The following is a 19,223-nucleotide window of genomic DNA, read 5'->3' as shown; positions in this document are numbered from 1 at the left end:
ATTAAAATAAAATAAACAATTTAATTAATATATTTTTTAAATGTTACTTCCAACATTTTCTTGTTGTAAATTTAAGTTTGAATCAAAATCACTATCGATGTCCGTATCTGACAAGTTGTCTAAAGAAATATGTCTTTCATCAATATCATCTGTCTCATCATCACTATTGACTTCATCATCTTCATCTTCATAACTGCATAGATCTTCACATCCTTCAAAATACAAACACTTATTCAATATATGTTGTCACTAAAAAAAATATAAAAATAAATTATAACAATATAATTCATACCTTTTGTAACATTTATATTGACCATTTTCATAAGGTTAGGCAGTGACATTGATAAGCTTAAATCCAACATATTCGACCCACTTCTTGAACTTTCACCAAATACAATATCCATGTATAATTCAAAAAGACTTGTAATACTTTGTTGTTGAAACGCACTAATCATACAATCAATGTCTTCATCATCACATATATCCAATGCATTGTATTATTTAGCACTTGAATCAATCATAAAATGAGAAATTATTCTAGATATTACATGATTATTACTAAGATTCAACTTGTCATGAATATTTTTCTTTAAATTCATATAACTTATCCATTTTCTTATCTTTATCATTTTTTTGTTACCTTCAAATGTCACACCTTCATTTCCAAACAACAATTTTTTCATTCCAATATACAATAATAATAATCTCATTCATCCTACATTTATAAAAAACACATATCAATAATTATTTACAATTATACTTATTTATATAAATAATATAAATCATTTATTTGTAACACACAAACATATTATTATTTTTCACATCATTTTTATATTATAAAAAATGTTATATTTTTAATACATATTCCACATATATATAATAAAATATTCACAATAAATATAACATTATTTTTTAATTAAACAAGTTTATATTAAATATCTACTAAACTTTTATAATTTTTTTATAATTATCTAAAATATTAATTTTTAATTTCAATATACACAAAAATATATTTATTAAATATTCATAAATTTTAACTATCTCTATTTATAATGATTAAAACTTTTAATAACTAAAATATTAAAAAAAATTCAAAATTTACTAACCTCAAAAATTTGCTTTCAATCTTCAAACTCTTGGAATCACTTTCAATTTGAGATTTAAATATATCCCTTTCAATTTCACGCTGATTTTGACCCACCTTTCAAACTTTCACACTAATTTTGACCCACATTTCAAACATTATATAGGAAATTTTGGCTGGATAAAAGGGTGCAGCGAAATGGCAAGGACTAGTGGGTAAAAGGGCTTTCGTATGAGGTATAGGCGAAATGACATGCTTTTCATCTTGAAAGCAGACGAAATGAGTCTCCTTTTCGTCTTGTTTGTGGATGAAGTTATTAGATTCAAACACGTATTCAAATCCTATACTTTCATCCTGAATTGAGATAAATTTCTATTATCTTAATACCTGTCCATTGTTTCACCTCTGATATATACAAATTGAGTGACAAATGTCAACATGTAGCGTATTTTGTCCCTCTTTTAGACGAAATAATTAAATTTAAAACAAAAAAAATTATTTTCATCTAATTGGTATACGAAATATATGTTGACGTGACCAAAAAAAATCTCAGTCAGGGAATAAGTTTTAATTTTATTTTAATTTGATAATTATTTTTTAAAATTTTTAAAATTAAAATTAATTTATATATTTAAATATATAAATTAATTTTAATTTTATAAAATAGTTTATTTATGTTTTACTCGTTTTTGAATACTTATTATAACAATTTTCCGAACAAACTAATTAAGCTAATGTTGAGTTGTCTCTCTCTTGACCTAAAGTCGTCAACAAACAAATAAAGAACGTGTCTTAATTGTTTTATTAAATATTTTAACTATTTTAAAAAACTAAATATTAAATTGTATAATTCTAAGAATTTAATAAAAATATATTGACAGATAAAAGTATATTTTTGTACTTTTATTTACTCATATTTTATCATATTTTTAAAAATTATTAATCAACATTTAAAGAACTGAAAGTGACATTAACTATTCTAACCATAACATCAATAAAATGTTTCTACAAAGATATCTTGGGAGAGTAAATCAACAATTATCTACACAAAAGATAACATCAATAATATATATCATTACATGCGAGAATCGATCAAAGATAAAGACATTATAATTAAATATTGTGCTTAATAAGAAGATCAAATAACAAATATTTTTTATGAAACTAGTTATAAAGACTCAATGGGCTCACTTGTTCAAGAATGATCCAAGTCCAAAAATAAACAAAAATCGATAATGTTCCTTTACTTTTTCAATTGGATAAAAAATAATTAAAAAATAAAGGATAAAATTATTTGTAAAATACAAAATAATTTTTTGCTTGCTAAAAATAAAAATAAATAAATAAATAATATAAATCATTTATCCTGCATTTATAAAAAAAATATATCAATAATTATTTACAATTATACTTATTTATATAAATAATTTATTTGTCTTAACATCCTGAATTAAGACGAATTTCTATTATCTTAACACCTATCCATTATTTCGCCTCTGATATATACAAATTGAGTGACAGATGTCAACATGTAACGTATTTCGTCCCTCTTTTAGATGAAATAATTAAATTTAAAATAAAAAAAATTATTTTTATCTGATTAGTATACGAGAAATACATGCTGATGTGGCTAAAAAGACTCCAGTCAGGAAATAAGTTTTTATTTTGTTTTAATTTAATAATTAATTTTTTCAAAGACTCTAGTATAAATAACTTTCAAGATATATATTTCAAGTATTTGGCCCAAACTTAAATATACTTGTATTTATATTTATAAAAAAAGTTATATAATATTTAACATATTATTTATAGTAGTGTAAGTTAAAAAAATTTTACTATTACTTTTTTTATATATAAAAATTACATAGTCTATTTTTATATATATATATATATATATATATATATATATATATATATTAATCTAAATTTACATCGTTCTCAAACATTTTATTTTACAGTTTTTTCTCATATAAACTTACATTCATGTTTTATTGTATTCAAGCATATAATCTTAATTTTTTTTAGAAATTATTTTTAAGAGTGTTATTCTTATATTTTTTTGGTTCATTTGATTAAAATTAATTCTATATGATAAAAATATTATTCTAAAATAATTATATTTAAAATAATTATAATTTTATTAAATTTTTATTATTTGATACATATTATCCCTGATTATAAAATTAAGTTAAATACTTTTAAAAAATTTATTCATTAAACTAATTTTATTAAACATGTATATAATTATTTATAAAATATAAATTTTGTTTTTAAATTATTGTACCTGTACAAATTACTAATTTATATAATAATTAATTTAAAATTTATATTCATTATATATTGTAATTAAATAACAGTCTAATGTATTAAAATTAAATTATAATTTTATTATGATTTGTATTTTCCATAAAAATTATTTTATATTTTTATTTCTTTCATTAATATTCTTAAAATATATTTAAAAGTTATCATATCAACAACAATGATAATGTAATTTTCGTACCTGTTATTCAATGCATTTGATGTGAATCCTTACAAAAATATACATCCGAAGATGCAAAGTAATAAATTTATAAAAATAAAGTAAGTTTATTTTAAAAAAAGAAAACATTTGTTATAAAAATATAGAATTATATAATAATTATATTTTAAAATAATTAATATTCAATTACATTATTTGTTTATTTAATTTTTATAATGGGTAATGTTAATCTTCATAATTATTTGAGTCAATTACCCTAGTGCTATTTCTAAAATAAGCAAAAAATTTGGCCTCTTTGTTAATAGTTTATTCTATTTAAAAGTATTAATTTTATTTAAATATTTGAAAATTTTAGATCTTGATATATAAAAAATAAAAGTTTAATAAAAATTGAAAGAAGTTTAAACAAAACAATTGAGATTAATTCTACAATTTTTTTTAAAAAAAATCATGATTAAAAGTCATAAGATAAATACTTATCAAATAAATGTTGCATTCAATTATCTAGTTGAAGATACTCAGTGTGTAAAATAAAATAAAATCATTCACCAACACTATATTAACTTAAAATTAGTAGAAAGATATTGTCAATTTTATAATTCTAATGATATTATTTATAAACTTTTATTTATTTATGTACCTTTTTTTTTTAGTAAAGTTTGTTTAGGGTAGAGAAGTATTGTCAATGACAAAATTATCTGATTCATTCCCTTCGAGCAAAAAGTTGCTCATGGAATTTTTTTTTAAGGGATCTGCAACATGGTGAGGGTAGTTTCCTCTGATGAAGAATGAGAATAATGGTAAGAAATAAAGATTAAAATGTTTATTGATAGCAATTTCAAGGATTAAGATGTCCAACAAATAACAATTTAAAAGACTAAAATAAAATAAAAATATATATCATATCATATACAATGTCATTTTTGCTAAATAATTAATTATACATGTTACTTAACTATTTTATTATTGTCTATTAATAGTATTTGGTTCAAGAGACTAAAATGTTTGATAAAAATGAAATTAAAGTGACATTTTTAAAATTTTAAGAATTAAAATATTTGACGCTTATTATCTCAATAATCTAAATGAATGTTTAGTCTAATCTTTAAATGTCAAGATACTTATGGTGCATTAACTAAATATTATTCAAATGAGTGAAACAATGTTGTTACTTAGTAAAAAGAAAAGGAGATCAAAGTAATTAGAAGTTTCACTATGAAGAGAAGAGAGAAATTAGAAAAACTTTTGAAATTTGTTTTAGTTGAACAAAAAATTTATTTTTATAGTATTGTTTAAATAATACTTTAAAAACATTAATTATATCTATACTTTTTAATCCACTAAGGTGAATACTAATTTTATCCTATTTATTTTAAGTTATTTTATTATAATTATAACCTCTTATTTATTTATTTACTTATTTTAATTGGATAACTTATCATATAATAATAATAATAATAATAATAATTTTGGATGAATAAAAACATACTAAAAAATTAACAAAATTTAAAAATTAATCATTATCATGGTTAGCAACAAAAGTCTAACCCAAAAACTAAAAAAGAAAGAGTTATTAGATAAACCTATATCTAGTTACTTTTACATTTTTACTTTATATTTTTGTATCTTTTTAAGATAAAATTTGAAAATTAAAAGTAACAAGAAATGGTGACCTAAAACAAGTAATAGAATGGTAGAATAAAATTGACTTTAATAATATTTTCAAGATAAAAGAACTAAAATATTGAAGAGTACCAGAAGAGAGGAATGAGAGGGAATCATATTTGGAGGAAAGAGAAATACATTAAACATAATTTTTATTAAAAATAGTATAAATTTCATACTTATAAAAAAAATTAGTTTATTTTAAATATAACTTTAAAAGCAAATATTTATTTTTAAATAATACATTAATAACATTAAGTAATTATATCTACACTTTTTAATCCATTATAAAAAAAATGTGAATACCATATTTTGGTCAATGCAGGTTCTTTTTGGAGCTATGGAATAGTTTATAAGAAATTAGGTTTATAAATTCATAATTAGCTATCAATGAGCCCAATAAAGCTAAAAGTAAAAATTAAAAGTTGCTTGTGAATGTGGATAAAAAAAATAAAATTCAAATTAAAATGAAGTTACATATTTAGGTTAACATGAGCACAATGTACTATAAATAACTATAAACAGTTGCATGCTTAAGTAATAATAGCTTGCATAGTTGTTGTTTTATTTAATTTTTGACAACTTTCATTTAAATCACTTAATTTTGAAACAAATACTTGTTGAATCTATATTTAGTTTTGCCAGCTATGTCGTATCAAAATATTCTACTATAAAAGTAACATACAAGACCTCCATACATGCACAGATTTGTCTCCAATCAATATATTAAATTCTCAACAATTGTTTAAACTTTCAACACGCATATTCAAATCTTTGCCATGGTCAACCCTTTGTCTTCTCACGATGTGGTATGCAATATTTAACATCCAAGTTTTAGCACTTAGTATTTTTCAACTCTTATTTTTTCAAGCACCTAATGAATTATCTATAGGGTTATCCAAAAGTATAACATTCTAAACATAGCTAATTTGCACCTAATTATGTAACACTACTTTTGTTTATGTACAGGTAAACATGAAGTTATTTTTTAAAGCAATGATAATTTCTTTGTCAATACTATTGTCGCTTCCAAGCATAGTATACTCAACTTATCAAAATCATATCAAGACAGCTACTTTCATGTCTGAGAGTTTTGAAGTAAGGCCAGGATTGGTTGCAGCAAAAACATTTATGAATATTGAGTTTCCAAGAGGGCATATTGGAGTCAAGAGTTTTGATGCGGAACTAGTTGATGAAGATGGAAATTCCGTACCTTTGTATGAAACTTATTTTCATCATTGGTTTGCTATAAGATACTTTGAAAACATTACTTTTTCACCTCACCCTGAGCTTAGTCAAGATTTTCGTGAGGCTTTTATTTACAAAAGAAATGATGGCCCATGTAATGAATATATTCTTCCACATTATTGGGGCTTTGGAAGTGAATCTCGTGGAACAATCTCAAATATTCCTAATCCTTTTGCAGTAGAACTAGGTAACCCTGCAGAAATTCCAAAAGGATATGAAGAGAAATGGTTGTTCAATATTATGGCCATTGATACGCGTGGGGTACAAGATAGGAAAGGTTGCAGTGAATGCAGATGTGACCTTTTTAATCTTCCAAAAAACTTTTATAATGTCTCAAGGGATATTCATGGCCAACCATTGAGCACACATTATAAGGGTGGACTCTTTTGTTGTCTAGATAACCTACAATGCAAATTAAGAGAAGGTTTTCAAGGTCCAAAGAGAAGACTTTCCATTAGATACAAAATAAGGTGGGTTGATTGGGACAAATATCAAGTACCGGTTAAGGTTTACATACTTGATTCAACTGATAGAGTGAGATCAAACGGTTCCAAAACCATCCATGATTGTCAGGTAGATAAGTTATTCAAGGCAATATTTCATTTTAAAAAAAGTATATTATTTAACCTAAATTTAATTATGAATGTAGTATGTCTTTTAGTTTTATTAAGAGTAGTGAACAATAGAGATTTTTTAATGCTCCTTGCAGGCTGAATACATCATTTTGGCAAATCATAGTAGTGACTCTCCTCATGTCCAAAAGGCAATTATCCCATTAGAAAAAGGTGGTTATCTCATATATGGCACCGCTCATATGCACACAGGTGTTGTCAATGCAACTCTTTATGGACAGGTGATGTACAATATTTGCCATAATTATCATATCCTCTTTATTTGTTGTAATGCATCTTCACTTCTAAATATGTTTTTTTATTAATTTAGGATGGAAGAGTTTTATGCACTTCAACACCTAAATATGGAACAGGAAAAGAGGCAGGAAATGAAAAAGGTTATGTAGTTGAAATGTCTGTTTGTTATCCACAACCTGGTTCAGTCAAAATTAATGATGGCGAAACCTTGACTCTAGAGTCTCGATATAAAAATGAGTTTCGTACAGGGGCTATGGGACATTTTTACATTCACTTGGCAGAGCAATTATCGCATGAAAATGTCAAAATTTAATCTAGACATGAAATGTTTCACACGGAAGCTATATATGTCTTCACCTAATAGTTATATTAGCTTTTGAGATATTTTATTTATGGCAACATAAATATCATCATTTCTTGTTCTTCCATATTGCTTGATTTAGAATTTCTTTATTACATATACCACCAAGTGAAGCATAAGTGAGAAAATAACATAAAATAACAATTTGAATTTATCTTCTTTTCATTCAATATTCATATATTTGATCTATCAAAGTTGTATTACTATTGTTCTTTTTTTTTCTTTTTTAGCAAATATACTAAGTAATATATGTTATATCAGTTTACCAAGAACTAGCACATTCTATTTTTAACAAAATTTCTTGTTTAACACACAATTAAATCTCTATTTTTTTTAGTATTGTGGTATTTTCTAAGTATATATCTCTCAAAATATTCATAAAAAAATTGTACAAACTAATCTATTGACTGTATTACAGTGAATAAAACATGTTTTTATTAGTTGTAAATTATCACAACGTGCTTGTTTGTGAGTATCATAATAGAAAAGAGTAAATATAATACAATGGAGTCTCACAATTTTTGTCTTCAATCATAAATGAGAGAATAGAGAGTCATGCACGTCTTCTATTTCTAAAAGTTAGATGCATAAAGAAAAATAAAAAGAGAAAGATAAAATATATAACTTTTATGTAAGGTGCTTGCTATTCCACAACTTTATCCTATATTTATAAACTTTCAACATAATTTTATTATTTTAAAAAATTTTTATTAGATAAAATTACCTTCTCATATACAATTTTTATATATATTAAAACTTACAAATCTTTACCTTTATGATTTTTAGATTGACAAAACTATAAATATTTATTTCACATACAATTATTCAAATTTTTAATACATCCAAATTATTATATATTGTTATAGCTAGTATGTAAATATAAAATAAATTTTCATATTTATAATATATTTGTTTATATTTTTTTTTCAAATTTGTTAACTGGGCCTTAAATAAATATCTTCTTTAACCTCCAATAGTTGAGATGCAATTAAAGTTCACAGCCACGACCAAAGAATAAACTAGCTAGCCACAAAACTATTTGTGCTTCTTTATATGTTTTTTAATTGTAATAAAATAAAAACACATAAAGAATCCTCAAAGTTTCACAAATTCTAGATTTTGAGCCATTTAAGGAACTGAAAGTGACATTAATTATTCTAACCATAACATCAATAAAATGGTTCTACAAAGATATTTTGCGACAGTAAAACAACAATTATCTATACAAAACATAACATCAATAATATATACCATTATATGCGAGATTCGATCAAAGATAAAGACATTATAATTAAATATTGTGCTTAATAAGAAGATTGAATAACAAATATTTTTATGAAACTAGTTATAAAGACTCAATGGGCTCACTTGTTCAAGAATGATCCAAGTAAAAATAAACAAAAATCGATAATGTTCCTTTACTTTTTCAATTGGATTAAAAATAATTAAAAAATAAAGGATAAAATTATTTGTAAAGTATAAAATAATTTTTTGCTTGCCCAAAAACAAAAATAAATAAATAAACAAACATAATAGCAAGTATATATATATATATATATATATATATATATATATATATATATATTATCAAATGATAATCTAAAACGAGTAAGCATATACAAGAGAATAAAAAAGAACAGACTTGAGTGTTCTACCTAAGTCTTCTACAATAAAAAAATTAACTCATATCCGAGATCTTGACTGGTTCTTGCAGCTTTTGGAATTCACAAGAAATTGTTTCGTGTGGCATTGATAAATGTGATCCTAAGTTAATGATGAAATTAATGATGCCGCTGAAGGAAAATATATGTTTGATAAAAATTAAGTTTCTTGGCAAATGGGAGCATTTCATGGGCAAAATAATCAGCACCTATAACTGATAGTTTTTTAATGTAAGTAAGATGAATAAAATAGTTGAAATATATTAATAGTAATAGTTGAAAATAGTAGTTGAAGTTTTAACAAAAGACTTAAGAAATGGATAATTGATAATTTGATTAATTCTTCTTATTTTTATAATGAGGTAACATGCCTATTTATAGGTATTATTCACCATTATATTTAGGTGGTTTAATATTCTAGAATTATCTTGAAACTAAAGAATTTACAATGTTATAAAACTCTCTCTAGAAATATCTATAAACTAAAAGATAGAAATAATTTTTCCTAAATTGTTTCATATAATTTTTTAGACTATTCTAAAAATTTATATCATTTTCTAATAATAGCAATAGGTTGTGATTGTTGACTTAAAAGCATAAAGGATAGATGGTAGAGACTGAGACATTGAAAATGGAAGTTTGAGTTTGGGGACAGTGTCTTGTGGAAAGTTCACTGGTGGGATAGCAATGGTGTCTATGTTAAGGGCAGAAAGAGCAGCAAGGATGGATTTGGAGGCATTTGAAAGAGAGTCCAGTGTTGGAATGATGAATCTGATCCTAAGTTAGAATGGCTGACAAAAGGAACTGAAACTAATTGCTAAGTGAGTTCTCTCCATGGAAATTATATGAACCTTGGTTTATTTGGCTTTGTGTTTTCAATGGTGTTAATTATCACAGATTGTTAGGATAATTATAAGCATCGAACTTCAAACGGGTAGCTCTAAAGTTGTGTTGATAATATAGCTATTCAACTTGATTGGTCTTTCATTAATGCACTAAATCCCCCATTTAAGATTGGTTCCCCTATAAGATTTTTTAATCAACAAAAATTATAAAAAGAGGTATTAAATTTGTCGTTTTTTGTGTGTTCATATATAGAGATAGGAAGAGAAGAAAAAGAACAGATAAATGAAATAGCAAAACTAGTGATAAAGAATATTAAATGATTATTAATATTATCAGATTATTTATAAATCAAAATTATATTATTGCTTTAGTATTTGACAAAAAATATAATAGTATGTAGAGTCAATAAAACAGGCATATAGAACTGGGTTGGCCTGCTCAATAAAATATAAAGTGAGTTTTAAAATTTGAACCTGAATTAAATATAAATTTTTTAGTTATTTTGGATGAAGTTTGATGCGGCATATTATTGTAAAAAAAAAATAAATAAATAAATAAAAATTCTTGTATATAATTAATAATGTAAAATAAAGTTAAAGAATTAAAATTAGAAAGTTTTTATAAAAGATATTATGACTGCAAATGCGTAAACCGGAAATTCCTATCTATTTTATCTTTTCTATATATAAAAATTTTGATCACTTGTGCAGGAGTTTTAGCGCTAACTGTGTTAAAGTCCTTGTTGAAGATCCATCTTCCTTCAACGCATCATTAGCAGCACTTTTCAATTTTTTCATTCTTTGGCGAATTTCCTTACCTTCTTCTCCTACCATTAGATTCTTTATGACCTCAGCTATCTCTTCCCTTTCCACTATACCCTTCTCGTTAAGTTTAGGCCTAATAGCCACTTTCAAACCATTGGTTAGCAAAACTGCATTCATCTTTTGCTCAGCAAAGAGTGGCCATGCTATTAGTGGAATACCATTCACAACACTTTCTAGTGTGGAATTCCAACCGCAATGGCATAGGAACCCACCAATTGCACCATGACCAAGGATTTGAACTTGCGAAGCCCAATAAGGAACTACCAAACCATGCCCTTGTGTTCTCTTCAAAAACCCATTTGGTAAAAACTCAAAAGGGTCCTCATTTTCAACACCAATGTCAGCAATAATGCCAAACTTATTAGGTGGTCTTAACACCCATAAAAAGTTTTTACCACTCAATTCCAAACCCCAAGCAAGCTCATTTATTTGATCATGAGAGAGTGTCCCACCACTTCCAAAGGAAACATAGAGCACAGAATTTTGTTGCTGCTTGTCCAACCATCTCAAATATTCAATCTCACTTCCTTGATCACATGACCCCTTTTGTACGAAAGGTCCAATTGCAAGAACAGAAGGGATTCCTTTACCTTCTTCTTGCTGCAAGGCTCTTATGGTCTCTGCTTCCATTTCATAAAAGTTGTTAACCAATATACCATCAGCTAAATAGAACCTTTCATTAGCTTCAAGAAACTGCTTGTATGCTTCACCAGATCGATTTTGAAGTGGGTCTGGGAGATCAATCCCCAGAATTGGTATGCAACCGGGAATCTCAACAGGTTCTAATAGGTCTTTGTACTCACAAGAAATTTTCTTGTCTAGCATAGAAGAATACAAGCACAATGCTAGTAACATAGCTGTGGATGGGAAATATGTGAAGGACAGTATATTGAGTTCTTTGCCAAATGGTAACACTTCTGTTATTAATCCATCAGCAATTACTCCAACAAGCTTAGATCTAGAATGTAGTTTCTTCAATGCATCATGGATTAGAGGTAGGGAACGAGAGATAGTCATTTGAACTTGGATTGCTGGGTGAATGTCAAGTGGAAGATCCTCCAACTTTATTGGTGGTAGGAACATGGAGTCTATGGTTGAGGGAAGGGAATCAAAAAGGGCTTTGGTGTTGTTGCAAGGTGAACCAAATGTGGGGTTGATGCATGTGACATGAATGTCTTGGTGGAGATGAACTAGTCGCTTGGAGAACTCAAGAATTGAGCGTAAATGGCTATATACTGGGACTGAAACTATGGCTATGTGAGTGAGGGGCTCCATGAAAATGTAATTTTTGATCACTTGATGTGGACTTTGTTTATAGAAACATTGACGAATTTATAGAGATGCAAGTGTTGTGTACTCTCTCTCTCTATCAGTTCGTAAGGATCGTTACACTTTGGAAATACAACCTGAAGGTTGCGAGATTGAACCGTACACCATAAATGGTTTTAAAGGTGAGATTCTGTTATACATCTTCATTTGAATTCATGTTTTATGAAGAGGTAATGTAATTAATAATTACATGCGTTTACTAAAATCTCTGAAATAAAGTGAGTTACGTAAAAATATCATTGAAAAATTAGTAACTTAAACAAAAATAGTGGAATTTACAAGATTTTTTACAAAAGGTCGTCTTCGTTCATAATTAGAAAGGTCATATTAGTTATACAAAACATGCCTTAAAGCAAGTTATTTTTGAAAAGAACTCTGGTATCTCCTTTTTATTAACTTTTTTAAAACTACATCTTTTGATTCATATTTTTACTTAATGATTGCAAAATTTTGCACCGATTTTACTTTTTCCTGTCTAAAACTTTTTTGGGATACATACAAGAGTCACTAACAAGTCATTTAGACAAAGAGAAAGGAAAATGGATCCACAGGCCATGGTGCGTGATATTATTCAGCCACTAAAAGATCGACGATATCTTAAGCATTGTAGATTGGTGAGTGCACTTAGATGGCAATATTAGTGTTGCCATGCTGTCAAAAATGCTAATTTGGTTTTCTTTCCTTCTTCTTTTTTTTGTTCACTTTTATAGATATTTGTTCCCACATTGTATAAAAGGCACAGGTATTGTTATGTACTAGAAATGGCTGCAAAGAAATTGTATGTCTTAGATTCCTTACTCCGAAAGCAGCCTTTTTACTGGACAACCCGGTAAATATCCCCATTTTTCACCTTCAATATGCACATAAATCGCTAGATTAACTGCAGCATGTTCTCGTCATTTTATTCTAATGTGTATAGTAGAAAGAAAGCCTACAAATAGGTTTTAGGGAACTTGATCCTGAACTCACAGATGTTGATCTACAGTGAGAAATTGTCCATGTTAAGTAGACAAGCAATCAACTCCGTGAGTAATTACAAAACAACGCACATTAAGGTAATTTTACCATTGCCCATCAACGCCAAACTTGTAAAATTGTGAGTAACTCACCTTTCATAATAAACATAAGGGATTATAACCTGTCATAATTTGTTATGTTTCTGGCAGGAGGATTTACTTAGATTTCGGCAGCAGTTTGTGTGCAACTTGGTTGTAGATCTTGAGAATGAAATTGAGAGCACGTCTTGAAGGGTGCAAAGGTTCGGGGGATACTGAGGTAGTCATGTGTACCTGATTTTATTGCTATTTCAAAGTTTTAATAGAAAATGTAACATACTTTAGTGATCCCTCCACTTTGTCAGTCTAATACTTGTTGTCCCCAGTTAAAGTGGCAGGGGTTTGTGGGAGAAAGAGTGAATAGAAGAAGAGAGGTCTTCAGGGTGTGCAAGAATAAAAAATGGGTTTGTGGCTACTTGGTTAATTATTAAAATTTAAAGTTTTAGTCCTTAAAATTAATAATATTTCTTTATTTTTAAAAAATATTAAAATTAAATAATAAAATTTTATCATCTTAAAGTTATATTTTGATAATTTATTTTATACACAAAAGTCATTTTATAATTTTTCAAACATAATTTTTCAATTCCTAATTTTAACATTTAATAAAGTCTTTATTACACTTTCTTTCAGGATGTCTGCTTCATCTTCTTTATATTTTAGTAGTCTTACATTTTCTTACTCTTTATACTTCTTTTTTTTTTTATTTAACTTAAAATTTTATCTTTTTTCTTTCAGACATAACTCAATATACTAAAGTTTTTATTAACTACTAAAGTCTTCACTATCACACCTACCAAAACTACTTTTAAATTTAATATTTTTGTCAACCTACTTCACACTGCACACTTCTTTGATCTCATCACTCTCTCCACTCTTCTAACACAAACTCTTAGATTGTGAAAAATCATTCACTGGCTTCAATAAAATTAGTCCCTATATCCTTCTTTCTTCATCCAATTCGTTTCAAATGTTTACCAAAATTTTTAAGCGAGACTTGAATTTAATGTTCATTTAGATAAAAAAAAAAACTCGACAAAAAAATTTATAAAAGTGATAGGTGAAAGAAAAAAGACATAACAAAAGAAAGGGAAAGCAAAAAATGAGAAAAATTGTTGACCAAAAATGTTAAAAATAAAAAAAAGAGCTATTTTTTAAAAATTATAAAACAACATCATTTTATGTTTAAAATAAATTGACACCTATCACTTAATATAACATATTATTATGTTATTTATTTTTAATATTTTTATATGACAAACATTAACTTGACTAAAGATTACTAATTTTAAAATTAAAAATTCAAAATTAAAATTTAAAAGATTAGTTTAAACAATGATGCATATTTTTTTGGACTAAAGTAAATATTCACTCATTTTTTCTCCGGTGAGAATGAATTGAGCATTGAAATCATTGAAATCAAAGACCCATTGTCAGGTTCAATTCCAATTGCAAGTGAGATTGATACAATCCTGTATATTCTATATAAGTGATTTTCAAATAAAATTGCACATTTGTTCTTGCGCACAAGAATTAAAATTTAGTTACATAATAAAAATTAATATTAGTACGTATTTAGTTGAAGTTTTAAAAAGTAATTATTTATTTGTTGTAATTTTTGAATATTTCAAATAATTATTTTTAAAAATTTAAGATTCATTTGTTCAAGTATATTAAGAAAATATTTTTTATAAATTTTATAAAAAATTATTTCAGAAGTTTAATTATAACTATAACTTAAAAAAAACTCAACATAATTAAAACCCATGCTATTTTCAAACTTTATTTTTAAAAAAATTATATATATAAATTTAATTTTAAAAAAAAGCTAGAGTCGTTTTATTTTAATTAATAAAAGAATGTTTAACGAGTTAAAAATATTTTCTTAAAAAAAATCAAACCAAATAAAAAATTACAAGAGATTTATTAATTCTATTTTTTGACAATAATAATTCAGTTTGAATTCTTTAATTAGTAATCCTGCACCACTGATTAACATTTATTTAATTAATAAAATAAATTATAATTGTAATTATATAAATTAAAAAAGAAAAGGTAGGTAATCATATTCACGTGCATCCAAGTCTTCTTCGAAACTGTGATCAAATCTCCATCTTGCAAGTTCCGTCTTCCTCGGGAAAACCCAAATACATATTTTCGTTCCATTTTTCTCAATTGGAAAACAATGGATTCAAGCAGAGGTCCAAAAACACTGACTCCAGATTTCTACCAAAACGTCGTCGTAATGAGACACGGCGATCGCATGGATAACTTCGAGCCCTTATGGGTATCCACCGCGCCCCGACCCTGGGACCCACCCCTCGTCCAACAGGGTCGGGTTCGGGCCTTCTGCACGGGTCGTAAGTTCCGTAACAACCTCCAATTCCCCATCCACCGTGTCTTTGTCTCACCCTTCCTCCGCTGCGTCCAAACCGCCGCCGAAGTCGTCACCGCCCTCTCCGCCGTCGCCGACGACCCCAACGTCGAAATCGGCGACGCCGTTAGCATCGATGCTTCTAAATTAAAGGTCAGAATCGTCTTTTCATTTTGCTGAGTGTCCTGTCTGTTTAAATTAAAATATTTTTTTATCCTTTTTCCGAATATCGTATTTTAATTTGAATTATCAATTTAATTTTTTTATTTTCTAAAACTCTGATGCAAATATTTTTTTTATGAATTTAAAGGTTTTTATTATGAAATGTTTAAAATATCATGTATGTATTATTTTTAAATTAATCATCACAAAAGTTAATTTTTTTCTTATACAAGATAATCTATAATAAAATTGTTATGTTTGATTTACTTATTTCTTCCTCATATTGAATATGACTCGATTATTTTTTATTTATTTTAAATTATTTGTCGCTTTATAATATAAAAAATATACTAATTATATATTTTCATTAAAACTTTTATTTATAAAGAGTAGATTTTACTGACTAATCACTGAAGTAATTTCGATATTACTTTAAGAGTTATTCTTAATGTATAACTGTTACAATAAGTCTAACGTTTTTAATAGGAATATTTCAATAAAATTAATCTATTTTATTACAATAATTAATAACATTAATATATTACAATAATTAATAACATTAATATATTACAATAATTAATAAGGGAATATAAACAAAATTTATATGGCTCTGTCAATTCAGCCTTCTGGCTTATATGACAGAGCAACGAGTAACAGTGTAAAGAAAATTTATCTGTAAATAAATTCTTAGTAATGTTGCTGTATGCAATGATTATATTTGAATTACCTGTTTGGGATGTTTGCCTTTGAAAGGTACATGTCAAGATTTAATTTAAACCTTGGCCTAGCGTTGAAAACATCATTCTAACATGTTAGGACCCTATTTGAATCAACTTAGCGAAGAAATTCTCAAGCAGAAAAAAATTAATATAAAAAATAAATATTTTTTTTATAAATTAAAAATAATTTATCTCTTCAAATTTTAGAGAAATTAAATGACAGAATTTATAAGAAAAGTATCAAATGTTTCTAACTTATGAACAAAAATTTATTCAGTTTTTCTTTATTAATTTTTTCCTTCGAAAAGTTTACTCAAATAGAGCCTCTTAACTACAGAAGCAGAATGCAGAGTTTTAGAAAATCATAACGTGACATACAAACCCTGAGTAGATAACAAGATATATAGGCTGTTGAGTGTTTGTTTATTTTAAGTTGAGTAAAATTGCTTTTGATAGAATTAATATTGATCTGTTAAACATAATTGAAATGTGAGTCTAAATTAATTTGAGCTAGAGGTTTTGTATTGGAACGTGTGCACCCCGCAAGGAATTGATTTTAAAAGTAAAACAAACAGGCCCTAAGTTGATAAAATCTCTCCCTGGCATCCACAATTGCAGGTCTCTGTTGAATATGGGTTATGTGAGATGATGAGCAGAGGGGCAATCAGGCTTGAAGTGGCTCCTAAAGATGGAAACTGGGGTTTTGATATATCAGAGCGTGAGGCCATGCTTCCAGTAGGGACAGTGGATAAGAATGTAGAAAGGGTCTATAAAGAGGTATAGAGGACTTCATCTTCATTTCCAATTGCATATTTTCTGCACAATTTTGACAATTATATTATATATATATGCTAACTTCATAAGGGCTGATTAAAACTTTTTTGCTTGAGGAACTTCAGTTGCCTAAGTGGGAAGAGCCAATTTTGCACACAAAGGCTAGATATGAGCAAATAGTTAAAGACCTTGCAGATAAATATCATAATGAGAACCTGCTGCTTGTCACACACGGTATAATTTTCAATTTCTTATACGTTTAACTGTAAGAGATATCTGTTTTAAAATACTGGATTTGTTTGCATTGGAGAATATATTTCTCTTTCCGTTTCCATATGAAAGACATCTTTTTTTGGTGAAACGCCATCATTTTGTAGTTTCCACCCTTGTTACATTAATAATCAGCAAGAATAAAATCAATGCATGTTTGGGTATGGTTATTCTTTAAGAAATAATCACTTTTTTTAAAAAAATCTGTCTTTTAGGAATATGGCAAAATTAACTGATTATTTATTCAAAATAAGCTAAAGCAAACACACGGCGAGAAAGTTCTTGAACGTGAACCTGAACCTGTTGATCAATGAATGAAGGTGTTCTAAATTGAATTCTAAATGCATTGCAACTTTTGCAGGGGAAGGAGTTGGGGTGGCTCTTTCTTCATTCAACAAGGGTGCTACAGTATATGAAGTTGATTACTGTGGATATGTTGAACTTAGACGCCCAATTTTCAAGAAAGATCAGTCATTTACTGCAGGAGAATTTGAAGTTAATGATCAAACTGGTGTAAATTTTATTACAAGTGAGCAATGACAGCAGTTGAGCTTATTAATGGCCATCCATATGGCTGAGGCTTGATTCTCTCTTATTACTCTGCCTGCTTCACATTTGAGTCCTCCAAAGTCCAAAAGACTAGTCTATTGTGAATGATTGATATAGCGGAAAAATTTAAACACCATTATTCTTCAATCAGGATACTTGCCTTGATTGAGTAGTAAAATAGGAGGAAAAATAGTGATAGGGCCTTACTCTTCAGTATTTTTCCAGGAAAGTGAAAAAGATGCATTGCATATACAAATTTATCAAAAATTTGGTTTATGACAGAACTCAGGTGATGAATGATATATTAGGCAATTGTTCTTGTTTGAAAAGGCTTGTTTTGTTATTATTTTTGTATTTAGCATAAGTTAATCATGTACTTCGTTTATTGGTCTGTTGCAAATAGAACATCACACCAGTGTTGGTGCAACTTATTTGTTTAATTTCTTATTATTTTAATTGTTGAAGTTTTCCAATTGAACAGCAACAGCTTTCAAAATTGTTCTTTTTGTATTTTTTACTATAATAAAAAATCATTTTCTATTCTTAAATTTAATTATAAAAATTTCGGTTAACAAAATTGTTAAACAAAGAGAACGATGTAACCACAACCAATAGTCCGGGACGGGTGGTAATTGTTCCGCAAGACAAGGAAACGAATCTCCTTTTCTGCTCTCTAAAATCTTCAGCAACGGTTAGAGAAGGGTGTAGAATATGCGAATCTTCTTATCTGTTCTCTAAAATTTGGGGCCCCTTGCTATCATTTTCTTCTTGCTTTTTGGCTGTTATTCTCTTGCAACATATATATATTGATACTAATATAAATATACGTATACAATTCTATCTCTTATTAGTATCTATGTTCCCTTTTAGTTGTATTTTTGCAGCATAGCACCAAGTCACGGGTGAACTGTTTAGGCTTGGGATAAAGATACTACAGTTATAATGCAAGAA

General features: G+C 27.1%; 3 protein-coding genes across 4 annotated transcripts; 2 read left to right on the top strand and 1 right to left on the bottom strand.

Moving 5' to 3' along the window:
* The first annotated feature begins 6,206 nt into the window (after nucleotides 1–6,206).
* Nucleotides 6,207–7,661, top strand: LOC113850822. Its single transcript, XM_027481351.1, has 3 exons — nucleotides 6,207–7,052; nucleotides 7,189–7,332; nucleotides 7,422–7,661. Exons 1-3 carry the CDS (start codon nucleotides 6,207–6,209, stop codon nucleotides 7,659–7,661), a joined length of 1,230 nt encoding a protein of 409 aa, XP_027337152.1.
* A 3,253-nt stretch (nucleotides 7,662–10,914) lies between these two features.
* Nucleotides 10,915–12,315, bottom strand: LOC113850821 (hydroquinone glucosyltransferase-like). The gene has a single exon (XM_027481350.1). It carries the CDS (start codon nucleotides 12,313–12,315, stop codon nucleotides 10,915–10,917), a length of 1,401 nt encoding a protein of 466 aa, XP_027337151.1.
* Nucleotides 12,316–15,495: 3,180 nt separating this feature from the next.
* LOC113850279 lies at nucleotides 15,496–18,595 on the top strand. Of its 2 annotated transcripts, XR_003502185.1 has the most exons (5): nucleotides 15,498–15,951; nucleotides 17,298–17,456; nucleotides 17,579–17,687; nucleotides 18,085–18,335; nucleotides 18,369–18,537. XR_003502185.1 is itself a non-coding variant. In XM_027480749.1 (4 exons), exons 1-4 carry the CDS (start codon nucleotides 15,610–15,612, stop codon nucleotides 18,261–18,263), a joined length of 789 nt encoding a protein of 262 aa, XP_027336550.1. In that variant the 5' UTR covers nucleotides 15,496–15,609; the 3' UTR covers nucleotides 18,264–18,595. The 2 variants fall into 2 exon arrangements, 1 of the variants encoding a protein (XP_027336550.1); XM_027480749.1 differs by having other exon boundaries at nucleotides 15,496–15,951; nucleotides 18,085–18,595.
* The last annotated feature ends 628 nt before the right edge of the window (nucleotides 18,596–19,223 follow it).

Source organism: Abrus precatorius, unplaced genomic scaffold (genome assembly GCF_003935025.1).
Source record: "Abrus precatorius isolate BTA unplaced genomic scaffold, Abrus_2018 Scaffold9, whole genome shotgun sequence".
Classification (NCBI taxonomy): Eukaryota; Viridiplantae; Streptophyta; class Magnoliopsida; order Fabales; family Fabaceae; genus Abrus; species Abrus precatorius.
The sequence above is the reverse complement of the archived record's forward strand: the minus strand, read 5'-3'. Positions and strand labels throughout refer to the sequence as shown.